Below are 24,732 nucleotides of genomic sequence, written 5' to 3'. Positions count from 1 at the left end.
TTGTGCTTCCTAGCATTATAGTCCCATCACGTATTTTTTGTCTGACATTTTCTCATCCCTCATTCTTCACCTTTTCAGACACTCATTAGTCCCTCATCTAATTAATTTAGCTAACATTTTGGTCTCCTTTTATCTGTAATCTTTACCTACAACATACTGAAATGTGTTACACTTATTTCTTCCTGCTGTTTTTTAGAGATGGATAAGTAGACTTTATCATGATTCCTCTCTACCCCTTTTCTCTGTTTCTATAAATGATCCCCCTCATCTATTTCTGTCTTTTCAGTTTCTCCTGTGTTTCTCTCAACATTTCATGGCTTTCTCAGCAACTGACACAACCAAAACCAACAGCACCCACTGCCGTTTCAATCCTTCAATGCAACACCACACGGTCGCTTTTTTCCTCTGGTCTGCCAGGGAAAGTGAAGAAGACACAGAGGTTCAGGTCTCATGGTATTACTGTAAATATACCATAACATCAGCATCAAAGCACAATATGGGAACAGTTCTAGAAATTTGATTTTGAGTAAAGAAAGGCATTTCCTAAAAACTAGGGCAAATGTTTTATTCAGATTATTTTGTGGTACACTTCGAAGCATGATGAGCCTCTGCGGACTAGCTTGGCTTTTCAGTTTCATAAGCTCAAACCCTAAAGGGTGGTTCAATGCACACAGTGTTAATAAATAGACAGAATGACAGATAAAAGAATGTTTTAAGCCCCAAAACAACAATTCTACTTCCCACCTACATTTATGAATTATTTAGTGGAGTTCTTGAAATGCCAGTGAGCTCCTCTTTTAAAATTCATCCTTCATTTTCTATTCACATGACTCCTTTTGATCACTAACTGGCAGTTAGAGCTTATTATCTTACAGTAAAATGATTATTTACTGGATAAAATAAAAAGCTCTGTGCTCGCAGAAACGTTAGGCGTATTTTCCTCAGTTTGTGAAAAATGTGTCACAACACAATGAATAACTCATGAGCATTGTCCCCAACAATGTCAAATCTCATCCGAGGAACATCTGCCTTGTTTTGCACTTTATGAATTGAACAACAAAAAAATAGAACTTTTCAAAAAGCTGCATCGCATCAAACAAACAAACAGAAAAAAATGCTGGTTCTATGAAATCAGGGGCAATAATACGTGTTTGCTGACAGTCAAACAATGTAAATGCAGTAGTGTTTGCACAATCTATGCATTTTCTTCTCATATCTAAATAGAAAGATAAAAGCTAAAGCATCTTCTAAGCTATGTATGTCTTTGATAAAGTTCTGTCAATACGCTGCCTATGGGAGCTCCATGCATTGAAGTTATGAGGTTGATAAAACAACCAGTCAATCAATTCAATTAACCATAACATGCATTACAGGCTGCAGGTTTAGGTCTAACTGAGTGTCGTATCTTACACAGTCGTTTGACACAGGATTAGAAATGCATCCCAGCAGCTTTAACAGTCTCAAAAAATGTGACATTGCAACCTTCACAAATAGATAAGTAAATTTAGAAAAGAAACACATTTTCATTTAAGTAATACAATAGGAAATTGTTTTCGTTGTTTTAGGAGAGATTTGAAGGTGAACGAAACAGTGAATGTTCCTCTCCAGTGACAGCACAAGAAGACGAAACGGGGGGGGGGGGGGGGGTAGCATCAAGGAGAACAAGACATAGGAGAGGAAAGTAGGGCATTTTCTTTTGGTTTCCCTCACCTGAAGAGTAAAACCTTTTTTATTTTCACTCAGGGGGTTAAGGCTGGAACTGAAAGGAGGTGTTCTCAAATTCAGTCTCCCCGTTCCCATTGTTATTCTGCTTATTGTGCGTGTGCAAATGGTTTCAGCATGAAACCTATCTAAGTGGCAAAGAAGCTTCAGAGTCCAACATTCCTGCATTCATACGCCGCTAAATTCAGTTGATTTACAGTTTGGATCTAAAAATGTGTTTCTGTTTGCATATGGTGTTTGGATGTGTGTCTGTAAGAGAGCATGGAGAGGGCCGTTAAAGATTAGTATAAAGACATTTTTTTTTTTCAATTCTATCTTATCCTAATATCTCAAGTTTTTCAAGATTTCAGTGAAATATAGACATTCCATGATTTGTCTCTGTTCACTACTGTTCTGAGCAAAAATGATTTTACAACTCCAGAAGTCACAGCTTACATGTAACCTTTCCGATCAGCAGGTTTTTTTTTTAAGCTGTGGGTTTTTCTGCTTGTAAGGACAACGTAAACCTGAAAAACATGACTTCAGAGATTAAAAAGCCACTGCATAGTTCTAACATCTCTTTTGCTTTTTAGCTGGAACTACAATAAAAATATGTATGTGCATAACATTAGTCCCTGACTCTGTCATGTCAGAGGATACATCCCTCAAAAGTATGATCTGTCTGGCTGCCAAGAGCCCAAAACATGGATGGACAGGCTATTAAAATGACTGACAGACTACAATAGGAAAAATTGACAAACCAAGAAAAAGTGAAGGTAGGAGTAACACAGCTCTCAGCTCAAGGTGCAAAGAGCCACAATGTAGAAAAAATGTGCTTCTTCTCTGGCTGAGGTCGGTATCGCTTCTCTCAAAATATTTGCTCTGGACTCTAAACGGCACTCATTAAAGCTCTCACACAATGCCAGAAATACAACAAGTAATGGAAAATGTTACGAATGACAAACATAACACCCAATGTGCAGTCCCACTTCTCAAGAGGCATTAGCTTTTGCAAAATCCCCAAAACCTAGAGGCATCTATAACAACATAACAACATGAACAGATAAGTTCTTAAATTAGTTGCACTTGCAGCACGGAATTGAATATCATCTACCCAAAGGCAGGAGGCTGTATTCTGCAAGGCTGATGTGTAACTGATCAATGATGTACTTGTTCCTTCTGCCTGGTAAAAGCCTTCCATTGCAGTATGTATGCCTGCTTAATTTATATAACCATGAGTTTTTCATACCTTGCTGATATCCTAGAGAACAAAAACATAAACCTCTGGTGCAGAGCGCACACTTTGAGTCTTTGTGAAAGGCACATTCTCTGCTGCAAGCAAGAACACAGGCCATCATCATAAACAAGCCTGACAGAGAGGTAAACTGTGTATGATTACAGGACTACAGCATTCCTGGTAGACCTTGAAAGTAAAAAACTCTTCTCTTTAATGTTTGGTAACTTTTAAAATTAGATTGCCATCATCAAACCATTGCACAATGTTTTGATCTCAAGCAAACAAGTTGGTGAACATGTGACTTTGTGCAGAAGGCTAAGAATAGCTGTGCCATCAGAAATTAAAACTCAAATTGTCTAAGGTGATGCCAGAGGTAGTCTGACTGGCGTTAGGTACAGAGATGAGATCCTCAGACCCATTGGATCCCGTTTTTTGGCCCCGATACCTGATACCTGGCTGTGCAGTACTGGCCAATACCGATACCATCTGTTTGAAATTCATGTGTGTGTGTATATATGAAGAACTGCATACTGCTTAGGGTAGTAGAACATTTTATTGCCTACCTGGAATGGGTGACAATAAACTTTTGGCTCTCAAAGGCCAAAATAGTTCAACATTCGTGAAATTGTAACATGCATTATAGTAGTGCAACAGTAAGACAGTAAAATTACTTTAATAATTGAATAATATCTTTTAATCCCTGAGTTTTGGCTCTCAAATGCCAAAATAGTGCAACTTTCATTAACTTATATAACATGTATAACACTAGTCAGGAGAGAGAAGGCTGCGTTCAAGTGACATACAAACATCAAAATGGTATCGGTGCCTATTTGTTGGTACTCGCCAATGCCGATACCACCATTTTAGTGCTGGATCGGGGCCCCATCCGATACTGGCATTGATACCGGTGCAACACCAGTCAGCAGTTCCTGCAAGATGAAGGCATTGATGCTATCGACCGGCCCCCAGTTGCCCAGACCTGAATCCAGTTGAGCACATCTGGGACATCCGTGTCTCGCTCCATCCACCAATGCCACGCCACTTGGTGGATGTTAGTCCAGGTCTGAGAGGAGATTCCTCAGGAGACCATCCACCACCTCATCAGGAGCATGCCCAGGCATGGTAGAGAGGTCACACAGACACGCGGAGGCCACACACGCTACTTAGCCTCATTTTGACTTGTTTTAAGAAGATCGAAGCTGGAGCCTCCTGTAGTGTGTTTTTCCACTTTAGTTTTGAGTGTGGCTCCAAATCTAATTTTGGAGCCAATCTAGGGTCTAATTTTCTCAGGGTCTAATTTTCTTACTCTACTGATTTCTACTGTTCTTCAGTCTACTGTTCTCCAGTTTTGCATTGTATTACATTGAAATGTAATACAATGCATTTCAGCTTTTAACTTTTTGCTCTCTCTCTTTTTCTTCATAGTAGGTACACCTGGTCTGGCGTTCTGTTAACTGTGACATCATCCAGAGAAGACGGCTCACCCGCTACTACCATCTAATGTAGAACAGATTACTAGATCAATGTGTGCTTCTGTGCTTTTTTTGTCTCTCTTGTTGTGTCTCTGTTCTGTCTTCTGTAACCCCAGTCGGTCGAGGCAGATGACCGTTCATACTGAGCCCGGTTCTGCCGGAGGTTTTCCTTCCCGTTAATGGGGAGTTTTTCTTCCCACTGTCGCTTCATGCTTGCTCAGTATAAGGGATTGCAGCAAAGCCATGTATAATGCAGACGACTCTCCATGTAGCTCTATGGTTCCCCAGGAGTGAATGCTGCTTGTCGGGACTTTGATGCAATCAACTGGTTTCCTTATATAGGACATTTTTGACCAATCTGTATAATCTGACCCAATCTGTATAATATGATTGAACTTGATTTTGTAAAGTGCCTTGAGATGACATGTTTCATGATTTGGCGCTATATAAATAAAATTGAATTGAATTGAATTGAATTGAAATCCAGACCTCCATGGGTTAATAAATTTGATTTCCATTGATAATTATGTGTGTTTTGTTGTCAGCACCTTCAACAATGTAAAGAATAAAGTATTTAATAAGAATATTTAATTCATTCAGATCTGGGATGTGTTATTTTAGTGTTCCCTTTTTTTGAGCAGTGTATATAACTGGTACACTAGTATCATTTCACCCAATATTTAGTTGCTGGATTTATGTAGTAGTGTAAAATGTACGTACATTTCAGAATTCATCCCCTGTATTTATGAGAATAACTTAGTACACTGTGAATTCAGGTAGTTTGACCCTTGACAGAACATTTACTTAAACAATTGAGAACCAAAAAGTCACATAAATACAATTATTACAGTTTTATATTTAACTCCCACAGACTGCTGCTCTGGGTCCCTGACTAAGACTGACTAAGACCCCAGATTGCTCCCCAGGTGTCGCACAGTGGCAGCCCACTGCTCCCCAAGGGGATGGCTTAGATGCAGAGAACACATTTCACTGGAATGTATGTTGCAATGACAATAAAGGTGGTTATTATTATTTAAAAAGCATACTATGCATCAGTTATACACTCCGCAAAGGTCTTTTAATATGTAAAAAACTCAGATTACATATGTGATCAACCTTCAACAATGCAACCCAGAATCTGAAATTGAAGAGGTATCAAATTAATAATCTCTGAGAGGTTTCCAGGTCTTCCAGCTGCTCCCCTCAGTCACTACAGTCAAATCAGTTGGGCTCGACTCCATCCGTCTCTGCCCAGGAGGTTAAATGAGCCAACCAATCTGATCAGATGGCTTTCAAAGGAGGAAGCAAATTGCCAATTTAGCTGGCAAATCAAATAAGAGGAAATACTCTGTAATGGACAGCAGATGGCAGTCCTTCAATTTGCCTAAAATAATTTTTTAGGCTGCCGAGATTGTGATGAGAAAGCGTTTAACACAATTATCATCATCAGCTCCGGTATCTTGTTTTGATTGTGCCACCTGGCAATATTTTATATATTGATTTAAATCTGACCCTTTTGTTGGTTATAAATCCCACAGGCTGGCTGGTTTGGCATGGTTGTTATGGGTCTCCTCAAACCCATCTACACTTTGACCCAGACAATTAAGAATGGAAGCAAATTGCCAGTTTTGGTGTCAGAGGCTTCTGAATCAGCTGGGTCATTTATAAAGCAATTACTGTCTGTTTTTTTTCTCTCCTGTGGACGGCCCACAGTCACTGCTGAGGCTCTACAATGTGTGTCAGTCCTGTCAAGCACCCATTCAGACAATTGGCCTTTCCAGCTAACAGTTTTTGGGGAGTGCTTAATTAAATGGCGGATCCATCCGAAACACATCCAGCAGAGGGGAAATCAGTGACTCAAAATGCTGATTATATAACAAACTGCCATTGCAGACCGGATTTAGCAAAGTTCAAAAATAATTTTCTGTCTTTTAGGTAAATCATACATCAGATACCTGTATTATATTTATTGGGTGCATCATTTCAGGTCATTTACAAGGAATTGCAGTATGGGTTACGTGTTCCTGTGGAAGTAAATGCTGATGAAGTCAAAGCGGCAACCTAACATGCAGTACGCAATATAAAAACAGCTCTGTGATGTATTTTTAAACACCTGGACAACTCTAATAGAATTCCACAACAAGAATATCAACTGGTTATTAATGCAGCACCATGCCCTGCCAACATTCTCCTTATGCCCAAAGCCAAATACAGGCCACAGGTACTTTCACTATGATTGAAACTGTCCCACGGGGCACCTGGGACAGTTTCACCCGGATTGGAGCAATTTTAAACATCTGAATGCTCTTCTGGGGAATGCCAGAGCTTTTTTTTTTTTATGAATTTTGAGACACATTCATCAAATTGGAAAGGATTACACTGATCCTGGAGAGCGTCCTCTGCTCCACCAACTTCTGCACAGTCTAGATACAGTTCCACTAGGGCAACTTCATTCTTTATTAGTTAGTCGAGCCTCAGAATGTCCTCGGAGTGCTAGTGTAACACTATTCTATTCTATTTAAGCATGAAGCGACCGTATGACCATTCTACTTTTAGAGACTCTAGGAACCACCAGTAGACCTGCAGTTTTAGAGCGAAGTGCTCTGTTAGGAACATACGGGGTAATCAGAGCTCTGATATATGATGGAGCTTGATTATTAAGGGCTTTATACGTTAGAAGAAGAATTTTAAATTCTGTTCTAATCTATTCTATGCTATTATTTTCTATTCTATTCTATTCTAGTTTTAACATCAGGCCTTCAACTTGACTTCTACTTTGCTTGTAGTCAATGGCCACTTTTAACCAATTTGCATCTTCTACTGTCCTAAACCACTTTTCCACTGCGACGCAGTTTGTGCATGGCGTAACTGAACTCATAATTCCTGAAAGTGCTTTCTTTTTTACAATTATACAATAATTTCAGGTCAAACATCTAAAGCTGTAAATAAATGACAATAAGTAACAGTAGCTACGTTTATATAGACAAAAGTAATAAACGGCATAAATGGCCAATCACAATATAATGATCAAATTAAGCTCAATTGGAATGAAATTGTATTCCAAATGAGAGCGGTGGTTTATGGCGATTGATAATCCAATCGACGTGCATATAAACGCTGGACTGGCTCAAGTTATTCTGAATGTGGCAAACTGCCCCGAGTGCACATGTGTGCCCGACATTAATGTGACATATTTCCGCGTTGGTGAGTGGCGGAAATACATTGAGGAGCAAAACTGTCGGGGTTCCCGATACGACCTTTCTGTTCGGAAAAATAAAAGAGCTCAAATTGTTGCTTTACTCAGTAACGTTTCAACCGTAATTAGAACCTGGTGCAATGCCGCCTGGGTGCCTGTAAGACAAACAACCTCGTGTAATACTGCTTTGTTTACTATTTTTCTTAGTTTAGCAAGGACAGAAGTACTTCTTCTGTGTGTTTTTTTAAGGCGAATTTGATAACTGTGAATGTCATATTTCAAATGTGAATAAATTCACATTATGATCAGATTAATTGATTGTGTGCCCCTATAAATGGTACAATTTGATTATTTGATCCAAATACATTTTAATCTGATCGTGAAATTTTGTGCATGTAGACATTAACTTCAGGCACAGGTTGAAAATGACTAAATATCAGATACTGTAGCATAAAGAAGCTGTTCAAGTTACCAATGATGAGTATAAACTAAATGTAGTAAAGTTCTAATCCCGTTCATGTAATCCTTGTAGACTAACCAAAATCAAGCATGTGTTTAGATGAATTCAATTGTACATTTTATCTTGTGCCATAAAACTCAAACCCTGATTAATTTTTGCCATGCACTCCTTTTTTCACAAATGTTTCACCTATAAGCATCAGAGGTGAGATCATTTAGAAACAAAGTTGTAGACAGTTAGAGGGAATGCAAAAGGTCTAGTGCTTGTAGGAGGGGGACACATCCACCCACACACATCTGTAGTGATTGAGGGCAAAGTTTATGAGAGAAGGAGAACAAGGGGGCGACAAAGAGAGCTCAAGAGCAGGAAAGCCAAATGAGCACGCCATGAGAGGGGGTGGGTGGAGAAATGTGAGAGGATTGACCAACTAAAGTCTTTAATGTGTCTATCTTGAGGGCATGTATAGACACTGAGCCTGTAGCAGTTGAAATCTGAAACTCTGTTGTTGGTTTTTTATTATTAATCATCAAACTAACCACACAAATGATTTCCAAACCAAAAACCAATGAGACTCTTGCCTGGTTTTGTCATCATTTGAAACTAAATAGATTTAGAGTGATTGAAAAAAAAATCTAAGCCCAAGTAAGAGAAGTTGAATTTATTCCAACTATTTATATCATCTATTATTTATCATCTGTTTTTGCAAGTCAGTGTGGGGTCAGGCGAAGCATCTCTTTTAGACAAACAGAGAAGGTGCCGGCAGATGTTGCTGACGCTTTCGTGATATCTCAGTAACTTTTCTGTTTTCTATCCTGTCAGATGTTATGATGACACTCTTGGTGCATATGTAGCAAAAAAGATCAGTACCGAGATATGATGTGCCACGCTGATCCCTAAGGCGAAAACTGGGTCACTTCTGTAGCAAAAATAGCCCAATCAGGAAATAAACTCATATTGGCAAAGATGTAGCTGCATGCCATGTTCTGTCTTGCCTGTTTTGTGTCTTGCAAATATTGTATTTAGACACCCACAGCCAGAGACTTTAATCTTTTTTGAAACCTTTGCTGATGCTACATATTGAAATGCAATCTCTCAGATGAAGCACTTAGGAAGTAAAAAGAGCAGAGATTTTAATGTCATATCCCCCAAGAAAATGAAACATTTCCAGTCAAATGACGACTGTATATGTTTTCTGTTGTGAACCATGGTTTAGTGCAATAAAATGTAGCAGTTATTGCACATATTGATTGAAATCAAGAATATTTATTGTCACTATGTGTTACCATCATGACATTTTTGATGAGTCCCCAGATCAGAATGCACACAGACACAACACATAATGTCTTCTTTTTTGCTTGTTTTTTCAGTGAAATCAGCTGATTGCACTGACCAACACAGTTCCTGAGAAGATTAAAGAATGCACATAGTCCTTAGCATGGAATAAGAGTAATGTTCGAGTTAAAAGGCAGATAGCAGTATGTTGGTGAAGATTCTCAGTGATCCAGGTGATGATCAATCCAAAAAAAGGTTGAAAAAGTAAAACAACTGGACTTCTATCCTGAAGCTGAAGACTTTTCACTTCCCATCCATGAAGCATTCTTAGTTCAAAATGTCTGGAGTAGTGAGGAGCTCTCAGCTTTATAGACCTGCAGGTGAGGCCTCGTTAGAGCTTAGATTCACCTGGAACTGATCACCCCAACATTGGAGAGTCGTTAGGCTCCTCGTTAGCTTGGACTCTTTGGTCCTCAAAGAGTGTCCTTTGTCCTTTAGTTGGAGGTGGACGGCTAGGTCTTGTCCTGAGGAGGTAGCTCTCCTGTGTTGAGTCATGCGTCTGTACAGAGCTTGTTTGGTTTCTCCAATATAAAGATCAGAACATTCCTCACTGCATTGAACCACATACACTACTCCACTCATCTTAGGCTGGGGTTTTTATCTTTAGCATGGACCAGCCTCTGCCTGAGGGTCCTGTGGGGTTCGAAATGTACGGGGATCTTGTGTTGAGAAAAAAATCCTCCTGAGTTTTTCAGAGACTCCAGCAACATATGGGATGACAATGTTTCTGCGCTTGCTCTTCTCCATGTTCTGATTGTTGCATGCTGATTTTGATGTTAGGTGTAGGTAATAAAATAACATAACAACTTTTATTTATGAAGCACTTTAACAGTTCAACCAAAGCCAACCAAAGTGCTGAACCTTTACATGAAATGGATGAATACAATAAGAAGCACTATATACACATCAGAAAATCTTAGATTAGCAATAGAAGTCGTACATCTAGTTGAAGGCCAACTAGTAAAAATAGGTTTTTAAATGGGATTTAAAAACAGCTAATAAAATAATCTACCTCATTTAGAGTGACAAACGATCCAAAGTTTTAGACCTGCAACATCAAAAGCTATGTCACTCCTCAACATAATTATTTTTTTTGGAATGTCCAAGAGAATCTGACCAACTCATCTATAATCTGCAGAGACATGCCAAACCTGGAGTTTTGTTTTCTTGCCTCGTTATGCAAGTTAAAAAGTTGAGATTGAATTCTAAACCAATTGTATGTACTCAATACAAGAGGGGGCTGATTTCTAAGAAGAGTTATTTACAAAAATCCAGTCTAGCAGTAATAAAAGCATAAATATATGTTTGACGATTGCGTTGGAACACAACAGGGTGGATTTTTGCTGAATTTCATGATTTCATGCATTATACTCCTACATACTATTGACCTGACTCTCAAGTTTTAATATATGATAAATATTTACACCAAAATGTGTGTTATGATAGATTTTTCATAGGCAGACTGTGCTGAGGGATCAGTACATTAGTGCTAGTTGTTGGGTTTAAACAAGACTTAAATTTTGTTTTTGTTGAGTTTAAAAAGTAAAGAGCCTTCCCCATTCCTACGCTCAGACACGTAAAAATCAACCAGTTTGCATTTGTTTTTACTCCTGCTGATGTAGAGCAACGGAGGCAGAACAAATCTTTTTTTTGTGTGCATTAAGCTGCAGACCAAGGTTGATTCGTAAAACAGGCAAAAACATTGGAGTTTATTTAGGTTTCAGAACACATTCTAAAGCAGTTCAGGTTGTAAGGGCTTAAAGTCTCAGACTGTCATAAAGCTGTACCGGCGTCTCACACAGAATACCGATCTGTGGATCTTTTTAACAAACAATCCTAACATACATGTCTCCTTTTTTTATCTAAAAATGTCTAAACTCTGATTTGTTTGTCAGGATTAGTTAGAAATCACTGAAAGAAAATAGACTGCTGTTTTGCATTATGAATGTTTTATTTATATTTCATAATGCAAAGATACTGATGTAATGCAGTCGTAATCTAAAAAAGTACACCTTTTCTCTGGGATGATCTGATATAACACAGATTCCGCCAATGTTCTTATTTATTAAACAAAGATGAGGCATTTAAAGCTTGTGAAAAAGGAGGTTAACCCCCCAAATTTTGTCTTAGATTCTTCTCTTTTTTTTTTTTTTTTTTACAAAAGATACACAACAGCAAGTGCATCAGAAGTTTAAAAGGCTAAAAGCAGTGTATCTTGTTCCCATGCTTCTGCACTTAAGCGCAGTCCGCTTCATGCAGGCGTCAGCATAAAGAGTGGCTTATTGGGGTGAGTTTCCTTCCCCAGCATGAAGAGCACATTCTGAATCAGTGCTTTCCCTTGATCTGCTTTCAAGCAGTTTGCCTAAGGTTAATCTGAAACTTTGCTTCAGGGCACACAGATGGCATTCTCATTCAAAATTAAAACATTCAGCCCTTTCATTGATATGAACTTGCCATAAGGAGCCATCATATTTTGAGATCTGACTTGGTCCCAAAGCATGGGCTTCCATGTTCTTCCAGGATTGTCTGGTACTTTTTCTTAAAGTATTTATTCTACACCTAATCCATTTAATGCCTAGAAGTGACATCACACATGCACCAGGTGTTGAAAGATACTGTATCAGGACCTGGGTGCTTTTCCGCTATCATATTACTGTACATTGTGGCTGTCACAATCTGTCAGTTAGTGTGCATTTAGGTAGAAGACTTTCTCACTAGCTGCAGTTAACAAGGAACACTGAGTTGCTCAGACAAAGAACAGAAGATATTGGGCTTCAAAAGTCTAACATATTTTTTACTCCACAGTTAGTTCCCACTCTGTATTTGAAGTTGACCGTTTTTTTTTTGCTTTTGTGTTTGTTGTCAGAGTCAAAAAGCCTCTAAAACAAACCTTTCACGGGGCCCTAAATGTCCAGAGGGGCCACAACCAATTAAGAAGTCTTGATCTGTCAGTGTTCATTTTTGAAATGGCACAACAGCCAAACCAAAACACACACAAAAAATGAAGCAAAAAAAGGCAAAGAAGCTGTGAACGGAGTAAAGTGCCCTCAAGTGACTGTGTACAAGATGGCTGGAGATTGGTTTTAGGTTTCTCGGGATGTAAGCAATTGTTTTCATGGGCACCTCAATTTCAGGGCAGGTTTTAGTGGAAAAGGTGTTCTTGTTTCCACTTCCCAACAGTGCCATTATATTTTACTGTAATAAATTCCAAATAGGCCTCTTGACACCTACCTCACCTGTATGATCGACAACTTTATCTGTCTTAGGCTGAAAAAAATATGTTGTAGTTCAGCTAAACCCATTCAAAAGCACAAACTGTTGTCAGCTAATTTTAGAAGTAAGACCAAACATCCTATATGTAGGAACAGAATTTTATAACATCACTGTTCAAACATTGTGACACTGATATGGGTAAATACTAAACATTTTGTTTATTTCCTGCATGTTTTAAGATTGTTTTATCAAGGTATTGAATTATCTGTCTTCACAAGACTATGTTCTTTTTATTTAGGAATGTCCCAAACCAATTACAAGTACTGGCTCAAGAGCCCAGTGAAGTTCACAGCATCAGGAATCCCTAACTCAGTCCAAATACTTGCTCTATGGTATTAGTTTTTCAGCAAGAGGTTGTGACTGCAGTTTGCACACCTAATGTTTAAAAATCCCTGCCTGATTTTCTTTGCCTAGGTTGCACAAATAAGTTATGAGAGGCTGTACAATTTAGTTTTGATGATCTAATCAATATGGGTTTACCCTTACAAGATAAGTCATTTTCGTCCTAACATTGATGTTCAAATCTAAACAGAGACTTCATTGGCTGATGCATCTTCCTATTTGTGTCATTTTTTGTGTGCACTGATCCCAGACAGCAGTCTGGTTAAAAAGACCTGTGCAGTACCTTGCTGAAACTCTACTCTTTAGATTTTGAGGCACTCTAATTGTAAGAGAACGACTTAATGAAATGATCATATAATTTATTAAATTGCCAAATCAAGTTATTACTGACCAATATCAAAGAATATCTCACTTTTTTCAGGCCACTTGCTATTTATTGTCACTAAAGATTACTACATCATCTGCAAACATCATAGTCATAGAGACTACTGCCTGACTCCATCCGACAACTTTTCCACCTACAGCATGGTCGAATCCGTCAAAGTATATTATAGACAGGCACAAAAAGAAAACCTTTACTTTCACAAATGATCTCTCCAAGGACATTTTATGTTCCTTTTCCCTTATTATGTATTCGCCATGTGATTGTTGCTGCCATTGTGATGTTGTTGATTCTAGGCAAGAATCCAGAGAACACCTTTATGATTGCGTAAGATCCCAAAGCATACTACATCCGCCAGTCAAAATACAGGACAGGTGTAATAAATCCAACTTTGAATAAAAGTTATTTTTTCCCCTGATAAACTCTTGTTTCTCCTGTTTCATTTCCCAGAATGCTGACATTTGGTATTAACCTGTGACATTCATAAGTCAATGTCTCTGCGCTATATAAGATGTAAGAAGTTCTTTGTACTGAGAAAAAAGGGCATTTTTGTGTGTTTATCCTGAAGTATCCACTGATCTGTTGGTTTCAATGTGACCTTTCCTTGTGTGCATTATTACACTTGTTTTCCTGCTGGTTGTGAAAAGCTGTTTGAAGTTTTCTGGAAAGATTCCTTGATAAAAGAGTAAATAAGAGTGAGATAGAAAATAAGAATGTTTTCACGTTCCTCTATCACACTTAGGACTACATCTATGAATTTTGTCCCAGATTCATAACGTTTTTTTTAGCACAGAGCTGTTTTTTTTTTTCATGATCAAAGCGAGTTGAAAAATAAATAACAAATAACAGAACTCTGTCAAGAAAAGTCCTGAAAGTCTTTGAAGAACATGAGGTACCCAGCAAAATGTAAAACAGCTAAGAGGCAATTATGTAGCCTCGATAAATTAAAACAGATATAAAATTAGAACATTGAAAACATTTTTCATTCAAAATAGAAGATAAACCTTTAAACTTCTGCAAGATAATAAATATCTTGCAAATGTCTTTATTAAATTCTGCAAGCCACACTTTCACAACAATGACAGAGACTTGTTGAGGAAGAGGTAAAATCATTGCATGACTCAAAGTTAAATAGGTTTGATGTGCATCTAGTTATGGAGCTGAAGTTTTCCATAAAAGTTGCCTTGTACTTTTTAAGCAGTAAAGAATATGCATGAGTATGGTGAGCTGCATATACCTTCTGAGCAAGCGTGCTTCCCTGATTATGCAAAATATTTTCTGTCAGCATCCTGAAACCAGAGATAGTTACTGCTCACAGTTAATGGAAGGTTCAGAGATATGAAAATATCCAACATGTTGTGGCAAGCTTGTCACACAACCAGGGGAAATAGAGCAAGAGCGAGAAAACAGCAATGGCATTCTATGCAGTAATTGAGGCAAGTGCCTGTTCATGATAGCATCTCCGGCAGCATCGACAACTGACAGTGAAAAGCTGCGGAAACGATAAGGCAAAGGCTTTTATACTGTAATACCACCCTTGGTTTCAGACACCACACAAGCATCAGCAGGCCTCAGATTGTTTTTTAAAGCACTTAAAAGTTGAGTAGAAGTCAGTAAATGACCCTCTTTACTGACCATGAAACAAACAAAAGTTACAAAATTACCCTAATTTTAATATCACACAAGCCTCACCTTTATATACTCTCCAAGAGTAAGTCATAAGTGAATGAATCTATCAAAATATCAAAATGATACATATCAAATTTATTATCTGAATCAGAATCAGAAATACTTTAATAATCCCAGAGGGAAATTACAGTGTTAATAATGTTATTTATACTTGCTATGACATGTGTATTGCCCAAGCAGTCCCGAAACTACATACCTTTCAGCATCACACTTAAAAAAATTACAAGATTAGGTAATAGCAAAGTCAATAACTATATTCTGTCAAAATTGCCACAATATTCCCAAAGTGATATGTGGTGTCAGTCAGGAAATGTTTTGGTTAACAGCATAATGTGATGTGAGTAAAACCATCTCCAATCAATCAATTCACACACCATTCTCAAGCTGTGTCAACCTTAAACCTTACAAATGGCTTCTCGTATGGAACCCACTCGAGTTAAATAAATACTATCTACTGTATGTCCCAATACAAAATTCCTTCCCACATTACTGATCTGAGTAATTTAGAGAAGTGTTTTTGGTAATACCAAGGCCCAGTATGATGCCACGCAGTACCACCTTAACCCAACGACAGATCTTCAGTACAAAGCAACTTATCGACCGTTACTCTATCTAGCCGGTCTGAATTTGAGATTAAGCCACAGTAAGCGAGTACTACACACATTTACAGAATGAACACAATTTCTCTCCAAAATACAAGAATTTATTGACAAAATACTTCAACTTTCAACTAATAAACGATGGCTGTGATGGACTAGTGACCTCTCCAGGGTGTACTCCGCCTCAGTCCATGTCTCCTTGCAAGGCCAGGGCCACCATTACAGAACGATAACAGGTCAGAACAGTTATTTTGCAGTATTTTCTATCTCAACTAATGGATAGGTGACCAGTCCAGGGTGTACTGCACCTCTCGCCCAATGACAGCTGAAGATGGGCACCAGCCTCCCACAGCCATGCATGGATAAGCGGGTATAGACAATGGATTTAATAGATTTTTCACCTCTTATCTCTGATCTTAACTTGTTTTTATCTCCACTGGATGTTTTGCGTCTTTAATAATATTATTATTAATATTATTGTGAAATTGGATGAATGAAACTCATTGACTGGAAATTGGGCAGGGACAACTTCACAAGGAACATTAAAAGTAACTTTATCATTCCACTAAAACCAATCAGATGTTTAAGGTCACCAAGGAAATATCTATGGAATTTATTTGACTCAACTACCTAGGAGGTGTCCGCAGGTCTCTCCAAAGTATAACGAGGTCTGTCACAAGTCAAATGACTTCCTAGTGAAGGGATTGTGACTTTGGTAAACCACAAATATTCTTTGATTGTAGACTCCTGAATAAATCACAAGCAAGGAAAGTCCCACCGTCAATTGCAAGCTTGAGTGGCACAAAAGAATATTAGAGCAGAAAAAGTATGTATATGGAAATAGCTAAGATTTCCAAAATTACTGCAGATAATTTTTAGATAACAGGCAGAAAGACATTTACAGAAGGATACGCCTAATGCTACTGGAAAGGTTTCAGCAGCCTTCTGCACCTCACGCATCAGCTTAGTTAAACAAGGCGGTAAGAGAAAAACAACAAAGACAGAAATACGTGCCAAGTATGGATGTGTCTCTAATATCAAAAACCTAATTACATATTAGATATGTTGATAAATGTGGCATACTTAAACTCTTTGAAACCACATAAGTGAGATAAATTGGTCTATCAGAAAATCACGTAGGCAACCCTCTAAAATAGAAAAAGGAAATCAAAAACTTTTTTTTAAGATACAATCTTGACATGAAACATTAAAGTCCTTCACTGGCTACATCCACAGTGAGATCAACTTTAGACTTGGCCATGTGGAGCTGCAGACTCACCAGAGATGCAGAGGTTGAAACGACACAGTTCGTCACACAGGGTGTCCGGACTCTCCAGCTCCCCCGGTCCTCCTCTTCCTCCTTCTCTCCTCTTCTTTCTGGGTGACATCCTCTTCACCATCTTCATTACACGTTCCACTTTATCCATCCTGGACAAATAAGTTCCCCCAAGTACCTCCAGATGTTGTCTTTATCTCTGGATCTCTTCCTTCTTCCTCTCCTTGTTTGTCTGTGGTCTGCCTTACCTATCCTTCTGTTGTTAACTAAAACAATGCCTTGTCTCTACTTCTGAAGGCTAAGTTTCACCAGCCTACCTGCCTGTGCTCTAGTTTCTATCCTTTTATGCATTACCGCTCTCCTTTGTCTGCTGTCAGTCCACAGCCCAACGTTTTAAGTTTTATCTGTCGTTTCAGTACAGTGCCCAATTTTACATCCCACTCCGCCTTATAGGTTCCTCTGTCTTGTTCCTTTCTTTGTTTACCTTCTCTCTGCTTTGTTCAGCTTACAGAAAATCTGATGATCGAAATGATGAGAGAAGTGAGACAGTGAGAGAAACGAAAGGAGAGAGGGAGAAGAGGAGGCTGCACACTCACTCGCGCACCTCCTTTCCTTTTTTCTCTCCCTCTCTGTGTGCAACAGTACGCCACCCCTCTGCATTACCACAACATGCAGCCGCTGAAACTCCCCGGCAAAGCTTTGCTTTGTTCAGTGTTCCTTAAAAGGGCGATATGAAAATACTGGAGACAGAGAGGTGCTAGCTTTTTCTCTGTGGTTCGTTATTTCGCTAACACACAGGTACACAAATGAACACTGTCATTTTAGTCAAGCATAAATGTGAGGAACTAGAACAAACTACTTTTTTTGTGCACATTGAACTACTACTCTATCCATCAATATCCTCATAGCTGCAGTTATGTGGCTTAAAGTGATATTTAGTTATTTAATATATATTTGTTATTCTTATTAAAGGAAATCAACAATACAACAATCATGATACACTGGATTAGATCAAAGTAGACATTCATTTTGTTAGGAATGGGAGTGTATTTAGTGCTGAAGCTTTTGGCACTTCATTTAATGTGTGGCTCTTGAATATTTTAATTTGAAGGGCTAATGGCATGGTACAAAGCTTAAAGCTAGAGAGAAGAGGTAACAAGGGATTAGTACAATGTCAACAAGCCAGATGTTCCACAAAGGAAAGCAACTGGGGTTGCTTGAGTACCAGCACACTTTCTAATGTCAATATAGTTTAGTTTAAGCATGGCAGTTTTAAAACAAATATCATCGCAGCGTGCCTTCTGCCTGCGTGAGAAAACTCTAAATCAAGTCAGACAATTTTGACTAAACTACATGCAATTAAGTCAATTAATTTTTTTTTGATAGTGTTTATAAAACGCCACCTTGCATAAACTTTTCCAACAGCTTGTGAAAAAAAATTGCAATTTCATGATAATGACAGGGCAAAAGGTAAGGGACCTCCAGTGGCATTGAGTTCTAGATTGCCTATCTTCCTTGACCAGTTTGGGAAGGAAAGTAGAGGACAGAGTTATAAACCGACAAAAATTCACTAGGTCTAGGTTCTTGGCAACATGGAGACGAAATAAAAACAAAAGGCTAAACAACAATCATCTGTATTTGTCATTATAACTTTGTACATTCCAATAAAACGTGTCCTCTGCATTTATTTCCTCCTTTAGGGAGTAGTGGGTTGCCACTGTGCGGTGTCTATGGAGCATTCTGGGGCTAAGGGTCTTTCTCGGCAAGCCAGAGTGGCAGTCTGTGGATTTGGGGAACTTGCAGCCTTCTCAGGATGCACATGCCCGCCCTAATACAATGTTTGCTTAGGAAACAAGGAAGGAGTTAAAGTGATCAGTGCATCAGTGGCCAAGCTAAAGTGTTCTATGCCTTATACAGCTAAACAGAGAAACCTCAAGACAAATTTGTACCTGGTATCACAGTTATCTTTATAAAAAACAAAGCTTTAAATAGTTTTATACCCATGTCAAACTATGTTGAATCAGGCTTTTGTATCAAAGGAATTGGAAGACACTGTTCCATAGGAAAATAATACTCCCATGTGATATTTCTATGCATTTAATATTATAGAATATGTATGGTAGTTAAATGACCTTCTAAGCAAGGCTAAATTAAAAAAAATGGCATAAAGAATTCTGCCATCAGGACCCTGAAAATCTCACATGCTATGGCACACATTTATACCTTTGGTACAGACACAGGTTTAGCTTAAATATTGTAGAAATGACCCAATACCATGCTATGCATTCCAACAAAGTTCTTAATGCCTGTATTTTAAAATAGACTTTTTTTTGTTTCTCCTTTTATCAGACACATCACACAATGATTCACATAAAGGAAGACATAAGAGTATACTATGCTATGCTTTACTTACCTCTGCATGCAGGATGTTTGAACTGAAAGTGAAACTGATGCCATGACTTAATTTCTGATTTCTTAGACTGAAAATCATCTGACCACATTGGGATACGCAAAGCGTTGAAATTGTTAAGGTTCTGGCCAGCTGACTGTTTCTCACTCATCGCCTCACCTAACAGAGTGATCTGCCTCTGTCATCCATCCTCCCACAGCAGCACCATCAAGATGATTTCATTCACCTGTTTACATGCCTTTATGTACTCCAGTTATTCAGTTATTCTGCACCAGATTATCTGAAAACCCTTGCGTGAGTAAGTGTCCAGCGTTCTTCTTTGCCTGCCTTGCCAAGTTTCGTTACAAGTTCAAGTTTCTGGATTCCTTGTCTCCACTTGCCCCTGTCAGACACAACATCGGTTTTCTCATTGATCTCTGCCAAGCCAATCGGCTCTGTCTGCCTTTCAGTCTCTCCGTGTATGAACCTTGCATTCTTCTTGGACCAGATCCACACCTCAGCCTATCTGCCTCTCTTCCCCTGCTTTGAGCAGTCAGCTGTCAGTATTGCCTAGTTCCTGCTCACTTCTGTGCTTTGCCTGTTTGCACCAAGGATGTATTATTTTCTGATAAACACTTTTTAACACAAACACTGTGTCTGGCTTGAATGTCGTGCTCTCTGTCTGCTCTGGCATTACAGAAATGTCATTCCCAAACGGTCAGTTAATCCTTTGACGTGAAAAAAGAAAGAAATGTGGTGACATAGCAACATCCCAGCGAAAGAAACATATTCGGTTCTGAACCAGTTGAATACTATGATACAAGTGCACACATGCAGAGGATATGTGTTTCTCAACAAAACTTTAGAAGGGACAAATATACTTAACAAGACTCGATGTTCCATAAGAGGCACTTCAGGTTTTTCATATTTAGATCAAAACGTGTTTAGAAATACATCAGGATACTTGGCAACGAAGGAAAAAGTGAGCAAGCATATTTTAAAGTAATGAACCATTTTTCATACTGAATTTATTTTGGGAGCCTGATAGAAGGAGCCTCTACCTACGACTGAACTTGTTAAAGTCTGGCACTCAAATGGAAATGCATCCTATGACTGACAGCTTTGAAATAGTTGTGTAAGAAAATCCGTTTCCAGAATGTGACAAAAAAAAAATGTGATCAGTTGCAATTCTTTTTAAAGACGAGGTTGTTTTCTCATCTCTTTATAGTTTCCTCTGATTTGACCCTCATGTATTATCTCTTGTTCTTTCCCCTCTATCTTCTCTTTTTTTCCCATCTCCTTGCAGTTTCTCTTCTCCTGTTTAATCTCTGGTTCATATCCCTCCATAATAACTTCATCATTATCTCTCCAGGAAAGAACATTGGCGCCCAACACTACATAATGCTTTAGCAGGTAGCTAGAAGCAAAGTGAACATTTCAGCTTAGCTGTCTTGCATAGAAAAATACACATATTCACACAGAAAGCACCTTGTATTTTGCCAACTTGACCTTTTGCAGTTACACACTTTGAAACTGAAGATGTAAGCGCAGGGTGCATCAATAAAAAAGAAAAAAAAAAACTCACCCCAGGGGTTTGAGATATGCTGTTTAATCACTTACCTGGAAAGATCTGCAAGTGTACTTTGATCCTATGGTGAAGTTTTCAGTCCTTGAAAGATGTGAGAGCATAAAACGTAGATTCCTAACTGAGATATTAAAAGCCACTGCATGATATTAATTGAGCATTCTATGTGAATGAGTCAGCTGCTTCTCAAAAACCTTTGAGGAAATAATTAACCAGAAATAATTAACCTGTTATTGAAACAGATTGTTTCAATAACAGAAACCAGTTTCACTATTAAGGTTATAGTGCACACATTGAAAATAATACCTAATGTCTAGGTATTAAATAAATGCAAAACATGCAGTTTTCTTTGTAGAAGGATTTAAAAACAGTTGGTCTGACAAAATCTCACCTACCAAAGACATAACAAAAGTTGGACATAATTTAAGGACACATTAACAGTCTGTACATGTTAGCACAGTTGGCTTTTTCCCTAGTGAAAAGCTGTCAGGTTTTGCTGAGCTGTTACCCTGCATTTCATGGTAGCATCAAGAGAAACTCTTGTTTATTTGCCCTATTAGTAGTAGTTTTAGAGTCCATAACAGTATAAAAGTATGTTTCCATCCACTGCTTCGTGCTGTGCCTAGTTAAAAATGTGCAAGTGTAACTCACACGGTCCAAAGTAGAGCAGGTTGACAAATGTATCTTAGCATAACAAACCGCGGTGGTACACACCAAGCAGACAACAGAAATATAGTCACTATCAATACCTTAAGGCTCCTTAAAGTTAACCAAACACAGATCCAAAGCTAAAGGAACAGTACTTGGTTAAAACATTTCCTTCAGGGGCTAGAGAAGATAAGTTCATTATCATCGCAAACACAGAATAACATTACAAGACAATTATCATTGTCTCTCTCATCTACAGGGTGAAAAGTTTCTGCCTTTGGAAAGATTTTTATAAATAAATAAAATAAATAAATAAAAATAAATGGACATAGATACATTCTGAAGGTCTCCACATCAAAGTATTACAGCAATGGTTGATAATGGTGTCATGGTTCTGGTGTGTATGTGTCTGTGCGTTTGGGTTTGTGTAAGATCTCTCTCAGAATAGAAGATCTTCACTTTATTTCCAAATGTTGAGGTAGATTTTTATATAATGGAATTAAAAAAAGAGTGGGTAAACAGAAGGAGAGGTCAAATGGCAAATCATTATATAAGAACTAAATATTATAGCTATTTAGATATATATACAGATGGATCTAAAGATGATAAAGGAAAAGTAGGTATAGGAATATATATTCCAATGATGAATGTAAGCATCGGTAGGAGATTACCTGATCAGATGTCAGTATATACAGCAGAAATGATGGCAATAATTATAGGATTACAATGGATAGAGGAAGTAAAACCTGATAGAGTAGTTTGTTGTGTTGATTCTTTGGCAGCACTTTACAGTATACAAAATATGAAATCAGAAAGAGAAGATTTATTATTAGAAATACATCAAAGTTTGTTCAGAATACAAAAAATGTATATAAATATAAAGTTTTGTTGGGTTCCAGCCCATGTAGGAATAAATGGAAATGAAAGAGCAGACCAAATAGCTAAAAAATCAATTAGAACAAATAATATTATAAATATACCGTATGGGAAAGGAGAAGCTAAGGCAATAATTAAAAAAGAAATTAAGGAAAAATGGCAGGATAGATGGAAAATGGATAAAAGTGGAAGAAATTATTATATGATACAGAAATCTATTAATGCCAAGGGTGTGACAAGGAAAAATCGAAGAGAGGAGACTATGTTAACTAGATTAAGATTTGATCATACTGGGTTAAATAAAACATTATTTTTATTAAAGAAAAGTGAAACAGATGAATGTATAGAATGTAAAGTAATAGAAAATGTAGAACATATTTTATTATATTGTAGGAAATATGATAAAGAAAGAATAGAATTAAAACAAAAGACAAGACAAATTGGAAGGGAATGGAATTTGAAAGGATTAATAGGAACAACAGGAGAGGGGATAAAGGAAATGCAGAAAACTGTTATTAAATATCTTAAGAATACAGGATTATATTATAAGATTTAAAGGTATATGTATATATGGATGTATGTATATTTTGTATGTATATATGTATATGTATAGATAGATAAATATATAGATATATATGGATATATAGATATATAGAAATATGGATATGGGAATATGGATAGAGATATATAGGTATATAGAAGTATAGATATAGATGTGTAGAAATATGGATATAAATGTATATAAATATAGAAATATGGATATAGATATAAATAATCATCAAATTGATATGGCCCATGCTACATACTCCGGTACAGTAGGTGGCGGTATGCACCTAAAAGATAAGGTTGCAATCTGCCATTAAACAAAAAGAAGAAGAAGAAGAAGAAGATCTTCACTAGAAGGTGTGCCGCACCTGCTGCAGACTTCACACATGTCTGCAATCTCCTCATTAGTCTGCTGGGGGTATTATGTGCTGTAGGACAATGATTGACCTTCATGGTCAAAGTTATCACTACTTTACAAGTCAAACTCTAGATTCAACCTTTAACCTTTTCCACAACAGCCTTTTCTTGCTCATTCCACAGCTTTCCACTACAGCTCCAACATTCCCTACCTATGTCTGCCCAACCAGATTGATAATGTGTAGCACTCTACGTTCTTCACATTATCAATCTGGGACTGCTCCTCTCGAACCAGTTTGGGCAAAGGAGGGACATTCAGCAGAAGTTTCTGAGCTGATTGGGCGAAGCAACACTTCGTGCCCGCCTACCAAACTTTGATTTTAACCAATCACGACATCAAATGAAAATGTTGTAACCATCATGAAAAACTACAAGTTAAGCTAGTCAAGGCACTTCTTGCTGTTCTTGTTTCAAAGAAGATATCATGGATTCTGACAAAACATAATATTATTGCTTTCGTCACAGCGCTATGTCCCACCTTAAACCATAAAATTGCAACGTGGTTGGCCTGAACAGCTTTTGGTTCGGTCACATACGGTCGAAAGGGGAGCAGGACAAGATGGACTCTCGTTTGTTTGTGAATGCACAATTACTGCAAGAATTCATCTCGCAGACAAGGTTAATGTCTGCCTGCCCACTCTCAACACCTAGTTTATTCTCAAACAGTGGAGGATTGGCACCTCCACTGTTTGCACACCTGGAACACATCCTCGCTGTGCTCCCTCCAACCAGAATTCCATTATGTCCCCAACTCCTGCCTTCAACGTTTGGAACCGTAAACAATCTCATTCCTCATTTTCTACCATCATTTTCCATCTCTGTTATCTCTCATCCTGTCCAACTGCTTATTTCCTCTTGCAGATGCTGCAGAACCTCCATTTATAGACTTTTGGGCCTGCAGTGCCCCAATATGTGATCAAAGATTCCTCCTATCCTTTATTGGTTTTATTGATGTATTCATTGTCCATATGTTTGACTGGTTTATGGGTGGGATAATTCTTGACTGTGGATGCAACTGTTTAATGTTGTTTACTATGTTTACAAAATTCCTGTTATTATGGGCAAGTAATGGGAATACTGGTGTGCGTTTACAATAGGAACAAAACTTCCCCACTGACGCTCCCAGAAAATTTATTTTTTTAACCAAGATTCCTTTCAGATTCAAGCTTTGATAGATTCAGGATGTGAGTAGAATCTCATAGACTGTAACCTGGTTAAACAACTCAATATTACTACTGTTCCCTTTCCTGTACCAGTTCCCCTCACAGCATTAGATGGTAAATGACGGCCAATTATTTATCCCAAATCTTAA

At 38.0% G+C, this 24,732-nt stretch overlaps 1 protein-coding gene across 5 annotated transcripts in view; it reads right to left on the bottom strand.

Moving 5' to 3' along the window:
* Positions 1-24,732, bottom strand: part of grip2b (glutamate receptor interacting protein 2b) — a 301,598-nt gene that overhangs the window by 154,513 nt on the left and 122,353 nt on the right. For 2 of the 5 annotated variants that reach the window (XM_021320048.2, XM_021320052.2), the window contains exon 1: positions 16,963-17,473. The exons of 1 other annotated variant lie outside the window; for it this stretch is intronic. In XM_021320048.2, coding sequence (XP_021175723.2) covers positions 16,963-17,110 — 148 coding nt within the window. In that variant the 5' untranslated portion in view covers positions 17,111-17,473. Of the gene's footprint in view, positions 1-16,962; positions 17,474-24,732 lie in introns of those variants that run through there. 2 more of the 5 variants (XM_036151438.1, XM_036151433.1) reach the window with 2 other exon arrangements.

Source organism: Fundulus heteroclitus, chromosome 20 (genome assembly GCF_011125445.2).
Source record: "Fundulus heteroclitus isolate FHET01 chromosome 20, MU-UCD_Fhet_4.1, whole genome shotgun sequence".
Taxonomy (NCBI): Eukaryota; Metazoa; Chordata; class Actinopteri; order Cyprinodontiformes; family Fundulidae; genus Fundulus; species Fundulus heteroclitus.
The sequence above is the reverse complement of the archived record's forward strand: the minus strand, read 5'-3'. Positions and strand labels throughout refer to the sequence as shown.